The sequence below is a fragment of the Odocoileus virginianus genome, chromosome 33 (genome assembly GCF_023699985.2).
Source record: "Odocoileus virginianus isolate 20LAN1187 ecotype Illinois chromosome 33, Ovbor_1.2, whole genome shotgun sequence".
In the NCBI taxonomy this organism is placed as follows: Eukaryota; Metazoa; Chordata; class Mammalia; order Artiodactyla; family Cervidae; genus Odocoileus; species Odocoileus virginianus.
Genome location: NC_069706.1, coordinates 37,910,915 through 37,928,336, shown reverse-complemented (window position 1 = coordinate 37,928,336; position 17,422 = coordinate 37,910,915). Strand labels below are relative to the sequence as shown.

Below are 17,422 nucleotides of genomic sequence, written 5' to 3'. Positions count from 1 at the left end.
TGCCCTGATGATGACTATTGGGCCGATTAAATGTCCCTCTAAGACTGATTTTCTGTAGCTGTTTTGTGAAAAGAAAGGCCTTCTTCCAAGGCAGGGCTGTTAACAATGATTGATGAGGCAACATCAAGTCCCCTGAGCCTGGAGGCAAGGTGCTATCTGTGTATGTCCAAAGCATGTTCCCTATTAATAATTTCCCAATAATAGTGTCTTAAACAGACGCTGAATGTGGGTATTGATCTCAGTGTCCAGGTTAGTACAGCCTCTTCAAGCAGCACCTCACCGGCCAGTTCAGAGCGCAGAAGCTGGAGTTCGTCCTGCAGGAGGGAATGAGCATAGTTAACCCACCAGAGCCGCTCCTGCCTGGCCAGCCGGGTGGAGAGCCGGCCCCCAGCCTGCGGAGCCTCTGCCACTCTGCACGTGGGTCAGCGGCTCTGACCACCCATCCCAGGTTACACCCATGGAGCCAAAGCGGATCCGCGGGTCAGGGCTGTCTCTGGGCCGCCTGGCTGGCACTGGCTTGGGGCTGTGGTTCTCCGCCAGCTGTCAAGGAAAACAGTTCAGATGACCTTACAAACCTCTGTGTGTGGGCATCATGTTTGCCCATGAGCACATAACAACCAGACATGAGGAAACAGAATCAGGAGAAACACGGGCCACCCAGCAGCGCTGAGCCCAGCGCGGCCCTTCTCCTCGTCATCTGAGGCTGTTTAACGTCCACAGTATTGGGTCATGTTAATCGAAGGCTTCCATGGATGTTGGGGTTAAAATGTCAGAGCCTCGAGTGAAGCTGGGGGCTGGTGCTGTCCACAGGCTGGAGCTGGGGCTGGGTCAGTCTCCCCTTGGTCCAGGAGCCTGGTCCTAAGGCACCTTCCTGGCAGCCACCTCCGTCTGCAGGCCCCGTCTACCTGGCCTGGCCTCTGCAGAGGACCGCTCGCCCCCCAGGAGCACTGGGGTCCCCCCTCCCATCTAGGCGGCCACCTGTCCCCGGGCTGAGACGGGGCGCCACCCCTCCGAGCCGCCCGGCATCCAGCCTCTGCTCCCCCGACAGATCTACTACTGGGAGGCGGACAGCCAGAATGACACGGAGAAGATGCGGGTGCTGTTCCTGCCTGAGACCACGGCCAAACTGAAGAACCTCACCAGCCACACCAAGTACCTGGTCAGCATCTCGGCCTTCAACGCCGCTGGCGACGGGCCCAGGAGCGCGCCCCAGCCGGGTTGCACCCACCAGGCAGGTAGGAGCCAGGCAAGCCTCCTGCCGACCACCCGGGTCACCCCCCTGCCCCGCCGCTGCTCCCTGCCCCCCCCCAGCTCCCCCAGCTCCCCGCTCGGCCGGTCCTGAAACCCAGCCCCGTGTAGCCGGGGATTTCTGGGTCTGACCCATGTGGTGTCCCTGGCGCCCAGCCTGGGCCCGCTGCATGGAGCTGCTGCTGTAAGCCGCGCAGGGCGGTGGGGGGACAGGCTTCCAGCTGCACGAGGCCTCATCCCTCGCAGGCAGGATGCGCCCCAGGCCCCTGGGGGGCTTCTCTCAGGTCCAGCTCCCAGAGCGGGGATCCCCTTGTCTGTTGACCCGGGCTGCAATGTGGGCCCCCTGGCGCCTCAGCCGCAGAGCCCCCCGAAGCAGCTGGCCTGGGCTGCCCTGCCGGGGGTCACGCTGCCCATGGCCTCCTCTCCATCCCAGTGTGCGTTCTGAGCTGATCGCTCACTCTGCTGGTGACTCTCGGAGTCCCCTGTGGCCTGGGGGGCTTTGTGAGGCTGGCCAGGACTCCCAAAGGAAAGGCTGCTGGGCCTGGGGTCCCGGGAGCTCCGAGGGGCTCCGTGAGATCCAGAGGGTCAAAGTCCAGCAAAGTAGGTTCAGGAGCCCACGGGATACAGACCCTCCTCTCGGGGCTCCCCAACATTCTGTGGGTTCAGTCTCCCTGGGAACAGGGGCTCCCAAGCACTTTGCCCCCCACAAGATGACTACAGCCGGATTGTAAGGGCCGCGCCCTCGGGGCCTGGCCGGCGGTTCCTGCAAGGCCGGGAAGGGGCCATCGTGGACTCTGAGCGGGAAGCAGGCGGGCGGAGCTGTGGGGCTGAGAGTGGGAGGCGGGGACCCTCGGGCACCGTGGGCCCAGGCGGTCGTGTGGCCACAGGACTCTCAGGGACGGGGGAGGGCAGAAGCGAGGCAGGAAGGGCTGGTTTAGTGGGCAGTGCTCCTCTCCAAGGGGAACTGGGCTGGGGCATGTCAGTCCCCACGTGGTGGGGGAAGCTCGGGGCTCCAGTCGAGGTGGACAGGGGCCTTGGGTGGGTCAGCCTGCTCCCTGACCCCCAGCCGGCCTCTGCATCTGCTGGGAAAAGATGTCTCCCCACTCAGGCTGGCCCGCGAGCTCCCCCATCTCCAGACCAAGGGGGACTGTGAGGTGGTCGGACACCGGGTGATCTCAGATGAGGACAGGGTGGGGGTGTCCTCTGGGGCCTCCAGCGCCCCCCGCCACAGAGGGAAAGGAGAGGAGGGCCGAGCCTCCATCCATCACCCACCAGGGAGCCTGGCTCCCCAGAGGAGCAGGACTGGAGCTGACAGTGCTATCCCCGCTGCGTTTTCTGTTTCTGTTATTCATTTTTACACCTTTGTCACTGTGCCTCTCAGGCTCCTTTGTGCTTAAACACCATCATTTCCTCTGCTCCTCTCGGGAGGGTTTCAGTTTCCAGTTGATCCTGGGAGGTTGGGGATGATCAGTAAATCTCCTTTACACCCTGCGTGGCATTGAGCCTGCGCCGAGTTGAAAACAACATCTAATAAACATTTCTGTTCCGGGCAGAGGCATGGACACCTATGTAGATGATCCCTTGCTGTAAAAGGAGCTTTAGTGAACATCCTGTCCTATTCCTCCAGCTCCCGGGACCCCCAGCTTTTTGACGTTCTCGGAAATAACCTCCACCACGCTGAATGTCTCGTGGGGCGAGCCCGCGGCCGCCAACGGCATCCTGCAGGGCTACCGAGTGGTGTACGAGCCGCTCGCGCCGGTCCAAGGTGAGCCTCGCCGGGCCTGGCACCCACCGTCAACGCGGGCCAAGGCGGCTGAACGGCCGAGCGCGGCTCGCGTTCCGCACAGCTGCCCTCCTGGAGCCCCTGACCCGCGTCCTCACCACCTGCTGTTCCTGAGGCCCCAGGGCTCGTCCCACCCGGGCGCCGGCCCCCGGAACCACGTGGACAGCGTGGCCGGAGGAGGCGCAGGGCCCAGACGCTGCGCCCAGGTGCTTCTCCGGGCTACCCTTCGTTCTGACGTTAACTCGGCAAGGGTTTTTTGGGGGGTGCACACCTTGGGCTTGCAGGATGTTCCCCGACCGGAGACTGAGGCTGAGCCCCAGGGCCCAGAGCACACTGAGGGCTGAGTGGGCCTTTCTCTCCGCCCCCCTGCACGCCCAGGACCGCGGTGCAGGGGAGGGCAGGGGTCATAGACGCAGGCAGACTAAAAGTTACGGATTGTTTAATGTTTAGGAGGGAAAGATACCACCCACACATCTAATGATCCTGGCTCTCCACCTAAAGCGCCGCAATAAATGTTTCCTTTAAAAATAAGCACATTCAACTAAAACAGGGAGTTGATGTGAAGAAGAAAATTTAAGCCCTAGATTTTATTTCATCGCATCTCAACTGCCTTGGACTCCGAGATTCATGGTTATTTTATGAAGTGCTGAGGAAGAAAAAAGGCCTGGATTATGTGTTTCCAATGTACTCTGGCCCAAGCCTCATGTGCAGCACCAGTCAGGAGCTGCATCCCAGATTAGACGTGGATGCGTGAGGGGCACGCATCTCAGAAAATCGATGAACTTTGGTAAATGGCAGGACACAGTACAACAGCCAAGAGGTCAGCCCCACTCAGTCTGGGGACAGGCAGCCTGGGCGTGGCCGGGGTCACGGTCACAGCCCCAGCGGCCCTGGAAGAGACAGGCCAGGATCTGCTCATTCAGCGGCCAGGAAGGGCCAAGAATTACCGGACTCCGGCGTTTTGCTTGCCCCGGTGAGTGGGGCCGGGGACTCGGTGTTCGGTCACACAGCCGCTGCCCCGGCTCCTGTCCGGAGCCCAGATTCCTGACTGGCACGTCCCAGGCCCCAACTCCCACTTGTCTGTCCGGTGCCCAGTCCAGGGCTGGGGTTGCTGCCCGTGACCGACAGTGACTGGCAGCACCCAGCCCAGCCAGCGGAGCCCTAGGTCCGCCTCTACCCCCAGAGCTGCCCTGAGCCAGGCCCACCCGTCCCCCAACAGCTCTGGCCCTGCTCCTGCGGGAGCGAGGCTGACCTCAGGCCTCACGCCTCCCGCAGCCGCCGGGCAGCCAGCACACACCCCATCCCTGGGGGCAGAGCTCAAGGCCCACCGCCCAAGTGCCGCCCTGGACCTGTGACCTTCCAGACGCACCTTGCTCACCACCAACCCGGGCCCGCTTCTCAGGATCCCACCCAGAGCCTGCCTGGACCGTGGCTGTTCCGCGAACCCCTGATTCTCCAGTCATACGCCGAGCCCAAGCCCTTCTGGCCTCCATGGCCCGTGGCCCGGGAAGGTGGGGTCTGCCAGGCGGGGCTGCACGGAGGCCGTGCCCAGGGCGGGGCAGGGCCGCTGGTGACGGCCGTGGGGCTGAGCGTGGAAAGCCCTTACTCTGGGCTCGGCTGAGGGCCTCACACTGGCCAGCACTGACTGCCACCAGAATAGCAGCCACCTCAGGGCAGGCGGAGGCTTAGGAAGCGTTTCCACACCCCGAGTCCCCACACCTCGGCCCGTGCCTCCCCCGGGCCCCCCAGTTCCTGGATTATGTATCCCCCCCGCTTAGGGCAGCCAGCCAGTCTGATGGGCATGCGGGCCTCCTGAGTGGGGGGTCTCCTGGAGAAGCCCAGCCCCCTTCACTGTGGGATTCGGGATTCCCACAGGGACCCATGGAAGTGGTGACGGGGGCTCCGAACAATTCCGAAACGTTCACGTGTCTCCCGGAGACGTGGCTGCAAACACAGGGGACCCTCAGGTGTCTTCATTCTATGTCGGCTCTCTGTGGCAGCTGGCTCCCCGTGAAGACCACCAAGGATGTGATATGTACGTTTACACACGCACACGCACGTTTGCAGTGGAGACAGTAAACAGACGTTATGAAGCAGCACCCTCGCCCCAGCTGACCCTGCGTGTCCCGCCCCCTGGCCCAGACCTGGTGGGCTGCCTTCAGCCCAGGGAGCGGGGGGCACGCGTGGACCCAGTGCTGTGGACCCCGGGCCCCAGGAGAGAAGCCCTCGGAGCGCCAGGCCCTGGTCTTGGGAATCCGATGCCATGGAAGAGCTATTTTTGTGTTTTCTAAAAATGTCTTTTAAATGGGGGAAAGATTGAAGCCAGGAGGAGAAGGGGGCGAAAGAGGATGAAATGATTGGAAGGCATCACCGACTCAATGCACATGAGTTTGAGCAAGCTCCGGGAGATGGTGATGGGCAGGGAGGCCTGGCGTGCTGCGGTCCGTGGGGTCACAAAGAGTGGGACACAGCTGAGCTACTGAACACCAACAACAACAAAAAGTTTTAAATGGAAGCGTTTTAGGGAATTGCACCATGAGCCTTTGTAGTGCAGGGCACGGTTTTAAAATGGACTAAACAAGATTCTGCCATGGTTGGGACGGGATGGGGGTGGGGGGGACAGAGTTCACAAAATCTGTGCCTGGAGTTGGTTCTACTCTCAGGAGAAAGAAAGTTGTTTTTTGGTTTTTTTTTTTTAACAACAACAATAAAAGGGGCAGAGGCTGCTCTGTCAAAAAGACCAAACACCCCACAGGGCCCCCAGCATCAGCTGGCGACGTGTGTGGGGCTGTCCCCACCGGAAGCCTGTCCAGAGCGATGAGCTGAGGGGCAGCTTCCCTGGGAGGAACGGCCCTGCTTCTCCAGTGAAGAGCTCCGGCCAGGCAAACGCTGCCAGAATCGCTCTGAAATAATTGGGAAGAGAATGATTTAGCTGAGCGAGTGTTTGATAAAAGGCGTGATGTGAACGCAGTAAGCCACGAGAAGGGACCCTGGGACCTGCAGGACTGGAGGGATTTGCTCCGGCGACTCGGAAGCTGGACCCATCTTGCACAAGGACACGCTTTTGGGCTCTTCTGAGGTCAAGGCCGCCCCAGGACTCCAGGTGTGAAGAGCACCAGCCGTTCACAGCGGGGACAGTCAGGCGGCCCCGCGGTCTCGGGAAGTCCGGCGGTTCTCTGTGTGGGGGACGCAGAGGGGCGGGCCCTGGACCCTGGACAGCAGGCACCGGGCGCAGCTTGTCCACACACCCTCTGCTGACCGACCAGTCCTGGAGCCACCGCAGCCTGACGCCCCCCCAGAGGTGCCCAACAGCCATCGGCGGGCTGGAAGCCCTCAGGAGTCCCGCAGTCTAGAGCTTCCGTAGCTTTTTTGTTCGAAAAAAACAAACTTGTTTTTTTTGAAAACCTCATTTTCAAACTTGTCATAAAGAATCCTATTTTCCCTTCTGGGAAAAGCTTCATTTATGTATTTTTCAGGATATATCTTCCTCCCAAAATAATGAAACTATTTTCTAATTAAATGCCGTGCAGCCAGCGTCACGCCCGCTCCGTCCCCGTATCTGAGGGCGAGGTCTCCATGCCGTCCGGGTCCTGGACGGAAGCACCGCTGTCCACGGTGACAGGTTCTCCATCTTCACATCAAGTTCCGGGCAAAGCTGTGCTTGTGCGTGGCCGAGGCCCTTAAAACACAGGGTGGTCCCCACTGCCCGGGGGGCAAGGGCTGCACCTTTAACCCCAGAAGTCTTCCCGAGTCTTCCTCTCCCACGATCTCTCCTCCAGGACTGAGTCGGGGAGCCCGAGGTCGCCTCCGACGTGACGCGGGACTTTGTGGGAAGGGACCCTGCAGACCCCAAGGCCTTGCCGTGTGGGTGGTGCCGGTACCGGGCGTCTCTGCCCCCGACGTGACTGGCAAGCCTGACCGCCTCCTCCCACGTGTCCTCAGGGCGGTTCTTCCCTTGTCAGCAGCCGCTTCTCAAGCCTAGGCTCTAATTGCACTTATCTGTGCTGAAAATTGGCCATTATCACCACTTAAACGCCGCCTAATTGTAAGAAACACTTCCTCAGCAGACCGAGGGGCCATTGCGTCGTTATCAGAGCCCAGCAGGCGGGCGGGGCTCCGGGCCCCTCTGAACCCTCCCCTCTCCCCGTTCCTGTGGCTCTAGGGGTCAGCAAAGTGGTGACCGTGGACGTGAAGGGGAACTGGCCCCGCTGGCTGAAGGTGCGGGACCTCACCAAGGGCGTCACCTACTTCTTCCGCGTGCAGGCGCGGACCATCGCCTACGGGCCCGAGCTGCAGGCCAACGTCACGGCTGGGCCGGCCGAGGGTGAGTAGCCAGCCCCCTTCGTCCACTTACTGGTTTGTCTGCGCTCCAGCGAGCCGCCTCGGCCGCTCAGAGCTGGCTTCAGCTCGGGTCTCTTGGTCCTGTTTTCTTCTCTTTTTTTAACTTTTGGCCGTGCCCCATACCGTGTGGGACCTTAGATCCCCACCCAGGGATCAGCCCAGGGCCCCCTGCAGTGGAAGCACAGAGTCCTAACCGCTGGGCCCCCAGGGGAGTCTCTTGGCCCTGTCTTCAAAAGCACGTATTAATGCGAGTGTCTGCACATGGACGCGTTCAGTATAGACAAGCAAATTCCGAGGTGTTAAGCATGTCAAGTTTGTATTTCTTTTCTGGGAAAAATATTAAGACAAAATAAGTGCGTTCAATATACACAAGAAAAATTTGAAGTTTTCACACATGAGGCTGAGCCAAGGTTTCCACTTCACAAATGACCTTGGCCTCTGTTTACAGAGATGCTTACGGAGGCCAGGGCAGCGGGTCCAGGGACACCTCCACGCCTCACCTCTCTTGATCCTCTGATGGACCCTGTGAGGCCTGCGTCGGCCCCCACCCCACCCCCACTTTCTAGAGGAGGAACCTGAGACTGAGCTGGTGGCCCTGCCTGGGGGGCCTCTGAGGGCGAGAAGTCCCCAAAGCCCCCTTTTCTGCTCTGCCCACAGGGTCCCCAGGCTCCCCTCGAGATGTCTCGGTCACCAAATCCACCTCTGAGCTGACCCTGCAGTGGACGGAGGGCAGGCCGGGCAGGACACCCACCACGGGCTACGTCATCGAGGCCAGACCCTCAGGTAGGGCGGGTGCCCCCCCGAAACCCTGTGCCTGCGTCTGTACAAAGGGGACATGTCCAGGCCGCAGGCCTGCCTGGCACAGAGTCTCCCTGACGACAAGGGGACCGAGGGAGTGATGCTGAAACGAGAGCCTCCCTCTCACTCCCCCACCCTCTGTTTTCATAACCATAACTGTGCTCACAACCTCACGGGCATCAGACCCACGACAAGGTGGCCACGTGAGCCCAGGTTAGGGGAGGGTAACTTCACACGGATACACGTGCTTGAGGACTCAGGGCCCCGCGCACACGCTCTCGGCTCACCAGTGACACTCGTGCGTGGCTCAGAGATGGGCCAGGGTCTCGGTGGGCCGCGTCCTGCTCGTCCCCTCGCTGTGAGCCTTCCTGCCAGGAGTGGTACCCCTGTCACCTGCTGAGAGCGAGGCTGAGACCCACCCGCCCCCGTCTGCCCTGAGAGGGCTCTCCCCTTCCTGCTGTTCGGTTAATACCTTTTGTTGTTGTTCAGTCACTCAGTGGAGTCCAGCTCTGTGTCCACCACCCACTCCCGGAGTTGGCTCAGACTCAATGTCCATCGAGTCAGTGATGCCATCCCACCATCTCATCCTGTGTCGCCCCCCTTCTCCCGCCCTCAGTCTTTCCCAGCATCAGGGTCTTTCCAATGGCTCTTGGCATCAGGTGGACAAAGTGTTCGAGCTTCAGCTTTTAGGAAGGATTTACTGGAAAATGAACTTCTGATGGGTTGAGGCTGGTGTTACGGCTGGGGGTGGGGGTATCACCCACACAGGAGCACCACACATGTTTACCACAACCTTCAGACTGCACAGCTCAGGATGGACCTCTGGGGGTGAGCGTACCTGGTGGGCCCGCGCCACGCTCAGAAAGCAGACCGCCAGGTCCCTCCCACTAGATGGAGTCCAGTTCTGGGCACATTTTAGACTAAGGTCTAAAGCAGCTGTTAGACCAGGAGGAAGGATCCCTGAAGCTGGAGACCCCTCAACGTCACAGGTGCCCATCCTCCCCAGCAAACTGTTCTAAGAGGTTCCTAATTAGAAGTGCCTTCTGGAAACTTCTAAGGAGAAACCTGGTCCATAAGCCAAGACAGTTTCTATGAAACATGAATGATTCTTTGGCTCCAACCAAAGAGCCCAGGGCCCGGCCAGTTTCTGATAAGCAGGGTGTCTGTCCTGTGCCGGAAACAGAGGGCCCCCAGTCTGTGGCAGGCCCCGGGCTCAGCCAGCGCCGGGGCTGAAAGGGCCCTGGGGTCTGGGCCCGAACGAGGCTGTGGAGGCCATGCTGACCTAAAGGTAGCAAGTGGTTCGCCGCTCAAATCCAGCGGTTACCCTGCTCGCTCCCCAGGCCCCCGCGGTGTTCATGGGTAGAATTCTGGAGATCCAACCATTTAGATGGGAAAAAATATATATATGCTCTTATCTTCACTAACCTCTAACTGAAAGTAGCACTTCCTTCGCTTATAAACACACATACGTTTCCCCCGCCGCTGTAACCCAGCACCAAACACAGGGTGGCTTAAGTAACAGAGATGGGCCGTCTCTCAGTCCTGGAGGCGGGAAGCCTCAGATCTCGGTGTCGGCAGGGCTGGCTCCCCGGGGCCCGAGGTGAGGAGTCCAGCCCAGCACCTCCCCCGGCTCCCGGCGTGTCGCTCACAGCCTCTGCGGCGCCTTGGCTTCTGGCAGAAGCATCACCCAGGCCCCAACCTTCCTCATCAGCTGGGCTCCTCCCCACGCTCATGCCTGCATCCAAATATCCCCTCTTTATTTATTTTATTCATCTACTGTTTTGGATGCGCTGGGTCTTCTTTGCTGTACAGAAGCTTTCTCCAGTCACAGAGAGTGGGGACCACTCTAGTTGTGCGTGGCTTCTCATCGCGGCGGCTTCTCTTGTTGCAGAGCATGGGCTCTAGGCACGCGGGCTTCAGTAGTTATGGCCCCCAGCCTTCGTTGCTCCATGGCATGTGGGATCTTCTCAGAGCAGGGGTCGAACCCGTGTCCCCTACACCGGTAGGTGGATTCTTAGCCACTGGATCACCAGGGAAGTCCCTAATTTCCACTTCTTAGAAGGACCCCAGTTCAGTTCAGTTCAGTTCAGTCCCTCAGTCACATCCGACTCTTTGCAACCCCATGAATCACAGCATGCCAGGCCTCCCTGTCCATCACCAACTCCCGGAGTTTACTCAAACTCAAGTTCATTGAGTCGGTGATGCCATCCAGCCATCTCATCCTCTGTCGTCCCCTTCTCCTCCTGCTCCCAATGCCTCACAGCATCAGGGTCTTTTCCAATGAGTCAACTCTTCCCATGAGGTGACCAAAGTATTGGAGTTTCAGTTTCAGCATTAGTCCTTCCAATGAACACCCAGGACTGATCTTTAGGATGGACTGGTTGGAACTTCTTGCAGTCCAAGGGACTCTCAAGAGTCTTCTCCAACACCACAGTTCAAAAGCATCAATTCTTTGGCACTTAGCTTTCTTCACAGTCCAACTCTCACATCCATACATGACCACTGGAAAAACCATAGCCTTGACTAAACGGAACTTTGTTGGTGAAGTAACGTCTTTGCTTTTTAATATGCTATCTAGGTTGGTCATAACTTTCCTTCCAAGGAGTAAGCATCTTTTAATTTCATGGCTGCAATCCCCATGTGCAGTGATTTTGGAGCCCAAAAAAAATAGTCTGACACTGTTTCCACTGTTTCCCCATGTATTTCCCATGAAGTGATGGGACCAGAGGGAATGATCTTAGTTTTCGGAATGTTGAGCTTTAAGCCAACTATTTCACTCTCCTCTTTCACTTTCATCAAGAGGCTTTTTAGTTCCTCTTCACTTTCTGCCATAAAGGTGGTGTCATCTGCATATCTGAGGTTATTGATATTTCTCCCGGCAATCTTGATTCCAGCTTGTCCTTCTTCCAGCCCAGTGTTTCTCATGATGTACTCTGCACATAAGTGAAATAAGCAGGGTGACAATATACAGCCTTGACGTGCTCCTTTTCCTATTTGGAACCAGTCTGTTGTTCCACGTCCCCAGTCATATGGAATTAGGGCCCACCCTCATGACCGCATCTTAATTAATTATACCTGCAGAGACCCTATTTCCAAATAAGATCACATTCTGAGAGCCTAAGTATCAGGCCTCGGGGGTGTGAATGACAAGGGGATGCAGTTCAGCCCACGACAGGAGGTGAGAAACCGCCTAAGTCACTGCAGTAGCTGTGAGGCCGCTGGCAGTAGGAGTCACGGCATGTTCACCTCGCGTGCCAGCCGTGGAGAGACTGCCCCGGATCCTTCACACTCAGCCTTACGCTGGAATTACGTCGTCCGCAGGCCTTGCTTGACCTTCTTATCCAAGGCATTTGTGATGTAGCCAAGACTGCGAGTTCCCTGGGATGAGGGTGTCACGGAAATCCACGTTTCTCTACCACATCTCCCAAAGACCACGTGGCTTACCAAGGGTGCCGCGAAGACCCACGTGACCCACACCTTCCTCGCAGCCTGGAGACGGACATGACTGTGAACTTCTGGGTCCCGCCAGGCGCTTAACATCACCCGTGTAACTCGTTTCCTTTTCCGTTGTATTTCACACATCTGAAACCACTCTGAGACGGGGTCCTTCAAAGTCAGCTGGCTGTCAGAGGGTCCACACGTCGAGAAAAGATAAGGAAGCCTTGGTCTCAAGCAGGGGTCCCCAGGTCCTCAGCTTCCATGATCTAATGCCTGATGGTCTGAGGTGGAGCTGATATAATCACAGAGAAACGAAGTGCGCAACAAACGCAGCGCACTTGAGTTATCCTGACACCCCTCCCACCGCCCTGTCCATGGAAAAACTGTCTTCCAGGAAACCCGTCCCTGGTTCCAGAAAGGTGGGGGACGACTGGAGAGGAGCTGTGCCCGAGACGCTGCCGAGTCACTTCCTTCCACCTGAAAGCTCGTGTCCCTGCAGAGAGGGAGAGAGCCCAACGGACGCGGGCTGTCACCGGCCATGGGAGGGGCCGTCGGGCGGTGGAAGCGCTCTGTGTGAGGACCGCGTTGATGTCAGCTCCCCGCCGGTGCCATGCTGCAGATTCCCAGGGTGACGCCCTCGGGGGTCGCTGGTAAAGGACTCTTGGGGAGCTAAGCCGTTTCCCACAGCTGCAGGGGAATCCACAAGATTCTCAAAAAGTTTGCTTAGAATTTTATAAGATCCCCGTGGATGGTCTCCTCACCCTTCTCAGCCAGGGCACCAGCATCTGTCTGAAATTGGGGTCTTGCGTCAGCGGTCAGCCTGTAGGGAACATAACTCAGCAGCAGCCAGGCTCAGACGCTGAAGTCTTAGCCCCAGTGAGCGCTTGGGGCCGTCCTGGAGCAAGGAGATGTATCCACAGGCCGCCCGGGGGGCTAGTTAATCTCCCCTGGGGTTATCCTTGCTCATCCACCCGCCGAGATGGAGGAAACAGGCTACTCGTCCGTCAGAAGTGCAGCTTTAGGGTGTCTGGAAGGCAGTTTAAGAACTAGCGGGATGTCGCCCCCACACCCCAGGGCCTCACCCTGACACAAGCCTCCTGCCATCAGCTGGCCATCCGAGCTCAGCAGGTCAGCACCAGGATGCGGAAGCTGACTCTCGGGGACCAAGCCATGACAGGAAGCTGACCTGGAGACTCTGCTTCACTTTCTCAACGTCGGAAAGCGGGCTGCCAGCAATTTCCCTTCTCCGGTGGCCGACTGGACCAGGGCAGGCTGACCGGCTCACCGTCCAGGCTCTGAAAGTCGAGAAAGACGCCCCCTGCACTCCAGGATGGAGGCTCGCAGCTGCTTGGAGTCAGATGAAATGCTGTTACAGATTGTCAATGTTTAAGCACCTTGCCGGTACCATGAGCTTTGGATCTCAGCTGTCATCTGTTACAGGCCTCATTACACAGAGAATTAAACGTGGCACCATCTCGCTGCTGCCCCCCGAGCCCTCTGTAGGGCATGGGAGTCTGAAGGGAGCTTGGTTGTGGTGTGTGGGCCCCTGGGACAGGGAGTTTTTGCTCGGAGGCTGCCCAGGGTCTGGGAAGACTGAGCCCATTTGGGGGAGGCCCCGGGGGCCCCAGGATGCCTGCCGTTTGCCCACCAGTCTCATCTCCATCTTGCCTTGAAAGGCACGGAGCTTGCCCACTTGGCTGGTCCGGAGAGGGCAGCCAGTGGGCCTGGACAACCTGGGCAGGCGGCCGTGCAGCCTCGTGGGTCTGCATTTTAACAACAGCCAATTCTGCTGATGCTCAGGCGGTGATCAAGACCATCCCCGAGAAAAAGAAATGCAAAAAGGCAAAATGGCTGTCTGAGGAGGCCTTACAAATAGCTGAGAAAAGAAGAGAAGCGAAAGGCAAAGGAGAAAAGGAAAGATATACCCCTTTGAATACAGAGTTCCAAAGAATAGCAAGGAGAGATAAGAAAGCCTTCCTCAGTGATCAATGCAAAGACATAGAGGAAAACAACAGAATGGGAAAGACTAGAGATCTCTTTAAGATAACTAGAGATACCAAGGGAACATTTCATGCAAAGATGAGCACAATAAAGGATAGAAATAGTATGGACCTAACAGAAGCAGAAAATATTAAGAAGAGGTGGCAGGAATACACAGTTGAACTATAGTAGAACTATACAAAAAAGATCTTCATGACCCAGATAACCACAATTGTGTGATCACTCACCTAGGGCCTGACATCCTGGAGTGCGAAATCAAGTGGACCTTAGGAAGCATCACTGTGAATGAAGCTAGTGGAGGTGATAGAATTCCAGTTGAGCTATTTCAAATCCTAAAAGATGATGCCGTGAAAGTGTTGCACTCAATATGCCAGCAAACTTGGAAAACTCAGCAGTGGCCACGGGACTGGAAAAGGTCGGTTTTTATTCCAATCCCAGAGAAAGGCAATGCCAAAGAATGCTCAAACTACCACACAATTGCGCTCATCTCACATGCTAGCAAAGTAATGCTCAAAATTCTCCAAGCCAGGCTTCAACAGTACATGAACCGAGAACTTCCAGATGTTCAAGCTGGATTTAGAAAAGGCAGAGGAACCAGAGATCAAATTGCCAACATCCATTGGATCACAGGAAAAGCAAGAGAATTCCAGAAAAAAAAAACATATACTTCTGCTTTATTGACCAAGCCAAAGCCTTTGACTGTGTGGGTCACAACAAACTGTGGAAGCTCTTCAAAAGATGGGAATACCAGACCACCTGACCTGCCTCCTGAGAAATCTGTATGCCTGTCAAGAAGTAACAGAACTGGACATGGAACAAGTGACTGGTTCCAGATAGGAAAAGGAGTACGTCAAGGCTGTGTATTGTCACCCTGCTTATTTAACTTTTATGCAGAGTACATCATGAGAAACACTTGACTGGATGAAACACAAGCTGGAATCAAGATTGCCAGGAGAAATATCAATAACCTCAGATATGCAGATGACACCACCTTTATGGCAGAAAGTAAAGAACTAAAGAACCTCTTGATGAAAGTGAAAGAGGAGAATGAAAAAGTTGGCTTAAAACTCAACACTCAGAAAACTAAGATCATGGCATCTGGTCTCATCACTTCATGGCAAATAGATGGTGAAACAATGGAAACAGTGACAGACTTTACTTTTTTGAGCTTCAAAATCACTGCAGATGGTGATTGCAGCCATGAAATTAAAAGATGCATATTCCTTGGAAGAAAAGTTATGACCAACCTAGACAGCATATTAAAAAGCAGAGACATTACCAACAAAGGTCCTTCTAGTCAAAGCTTTAATTTTTCCAGTGGTCATGTATGGATGTGAGAGTTGGACTGTAAAAAAAGCTGAGTGCTGAAGAATTTATGCTTTTGAACTGTGGTGTTGGAGAAGACTCTTGAGAGTCCCTTGGACTGCAAGGAGGTCCAACCAGTCTATCCTAAAGGAAATGCTGAAGCTGAAACTCCAATACTTTGCCCACCTCACGCGAAGAGTTGACTCATTGGAAAAGACCCTGATTCTGGGAGGGATTGGGGGCAGGAGGAGAAGGGGACGACAAAGGATGAGATGGCTGGATGGCATCACTGACTCAATGGACATGAGTTTGAGCAAGCTCCGGGGGTTGGTGATGGGCAGGGATGGCTGGCGTGCTGCAGCCCATGGGGTCACAAAGAGTTGGACACGACTGAGCGACTGAACTGAACTGAACTGAAATCTGCTGATGCTCTGACATAAACACACCAAACTGAACAGCTATTAAGGAAATTTGCACGGGGCTAAAACACAGACTCCCTCTCAGTCCTGGAGAAGGGCAGTCAGCGAGCATGGACTTGTCCCCAGACCCCGCCGGAGAGTCCTGCTGGAGGTTCACGTCTCCGGTTTCGAGAAGGCTTCCTCCCAGTCGGTGTTGCTAAGCTCCGGGGAAGGCAGTGGGAACTGTGCAGAGGGCATATGCAGCTGATTTATTTACACAAATTATTCCGAGGCGTTTTACTGTGTAGATCAGGAAGACTCATTTACATATTTACACAATAGGTGGGAATGGCACTGAAGGAGCTATAAATATATTTTCCTCTCCAAAGCAGCCGTGAAATATACATGTTTAGGATGTACCAAATGCAAGGCAGACATCATGTTGCTTTTTTCACAAATAGCGTATTTAGCCCGGAGATAGGTGTGGGTGAGATGGATTATGGTTCCTGGTCCCTGGGTGGCTGGGGGGGGTTTCCCCCGAAACTTTCAGTCCTCCTGGGAGCCCCCCAGGCCCCTGCCCACTCGTTCCGTCCACTTGCAGTTTTTGACTGCAGGACTTTGCAGCTGAACAAAGGAAAACATCAGTGCTTTTGCCGAAGGTTTAAAAATCCACGGAAGTTGCTGAGTCAGCACCCTCAGCAGAAGGGCTGCAGCTCTAGTTCTCACCGTGCCGCCGACCTGTGCTCACGCCCGGCTCCCCACAGCCCCGGTGACAGCCCGTCAGCCTCTGCGGACGTTTATTCCGGGGCAGGGCCCCCCATCACAGGCCATCCTTTGCATTTCAACATTCATCTCGTGTGTCCTGCCTTAAACAAGGACCAGATAAAATACATTTTTTTAATCAGATGTATTTAGCCTCAAGTTTAATCCCCACCGTGTCAGTTAAGTTTCCGACCCAGACCATTTATACCAAGAGAAATGGCAGCATTCAAGCAATAAAGAGGCCTCCCCAGTGACTCAGTATTGAAAAATCCGCCTGCCAGCGCAGGAGACCTGACCTGGGCTGAAGATCCCCTGCAGAAGGACACGGCAGCCCACTCCTCCCGTGGACGGAGGCGTCTGGCGGGCTACAGTCCATGGCGTCGCAAGAGTCAGACACAACCTAGCGAGTAAACAACAGCAGCAAGAAATAAACAGCTGCCAGGCTCAGAGCTGCAAGCCGACGTCCCACGCCCGTTGTGTGAGTTAGGGGCCCCAGAAACCTCGGGCCGTGAATGACAGTTTCACTCAGTGTGGAGACTGTCTGACTGTCCAGGAAATCAGACTTTTGTATTGGCGTCTGCCTGCGCTTCTGGGTGTTGGGGGACCCACGGAGCACAGACCCCGGGATGTGCCTGCGCCGGGGGGGCTCTGGTCAGGAGGGAGGTCTTCCTGGTTCCCAGTGCTGAGGTTGGAGACACAGGCCTCTTGCCTCCGCCAGGTGAGGAGGGAGGTGCTGGCCCCGGAAGCGAAGAGTCGCCTTGCTCCCCTCCGAGAAACGAGCTGGTCGGGGGGCAGCCTGTGTGGACGGAGGGCGCTTGCTTTCCTCGAGGCCGTTCAGAATTAGCCATCTTCCGTTTCTAGGAAACAAACACTGCCACAGGGCGGCCCAGACCAGGAGCTTCTGTCTTTAAAGGAAAACTAGCTGGCGGGGCCACGTGGTGTAGGGGGACAGCTCTCCTCCCGAGCCAGCGGGGATGGAGGCGTGTGGCCAGAGTACAGTTTACCCGGCAACATTCTGCAGCATTCATTGATCAGTGGCTCCACCCTCTTACTCGCTCTGGTGTTTTCCCAGCAGCATCTCAGTAACAGGAGTCCAGGAAGGTGCCGGGGGTCCATGAAGGGGGGCCGGGCCCAGCAGACACCGTGAACACCCCAGCACAGACATCATGTGGCCCCGGCCTGAAGGTCAGCGTCACCACCAGGAAGGTCAAAGGCCTGATACCGTCTGCAGGGCTGGTCCTCAGCCCCAGGGATGTGGCTTTGGGAAACACAGCCACTGTTCCCCTCAGGCCAATCCAAGCTCCCCACGAGGGCGGGAAGGGGAAGCTGGCTGGGGTCTCCAGGGCAC

General features: G+C 56.5%; 1 protein-coding gene across 1 annotated transcript in view; it reads left to right on the top strand.

The window, feature by feature from the left end:
• Positions 1-17,422, top strand: part of SDK1 (sidekick cell adhesion molecule 1) — a 722,340-nt gene that overhangs the window by 682,085 nt on the left and 22,833 nt on the right. The window contains exons 37-40 of the mRNA XM_070460504.1: positions 1,049-1,235; positions 2,876-3,013; positions 7,194-7,355; positions 8,030-8,155. Of these exons, the coding sequence (XP_070316605.1) occupies positions 1,049-1,235; positions 2,876-3,013; positions 7,194-7,355; positions 8,030-8,155 (613 nt within the window). The remainder of the gene's footprint in view (positions 1-1,048; positions 1,236-2,875; positions 3,014-7,193; positions 7,356-8,029; positions 8,156-17,422) is intronic.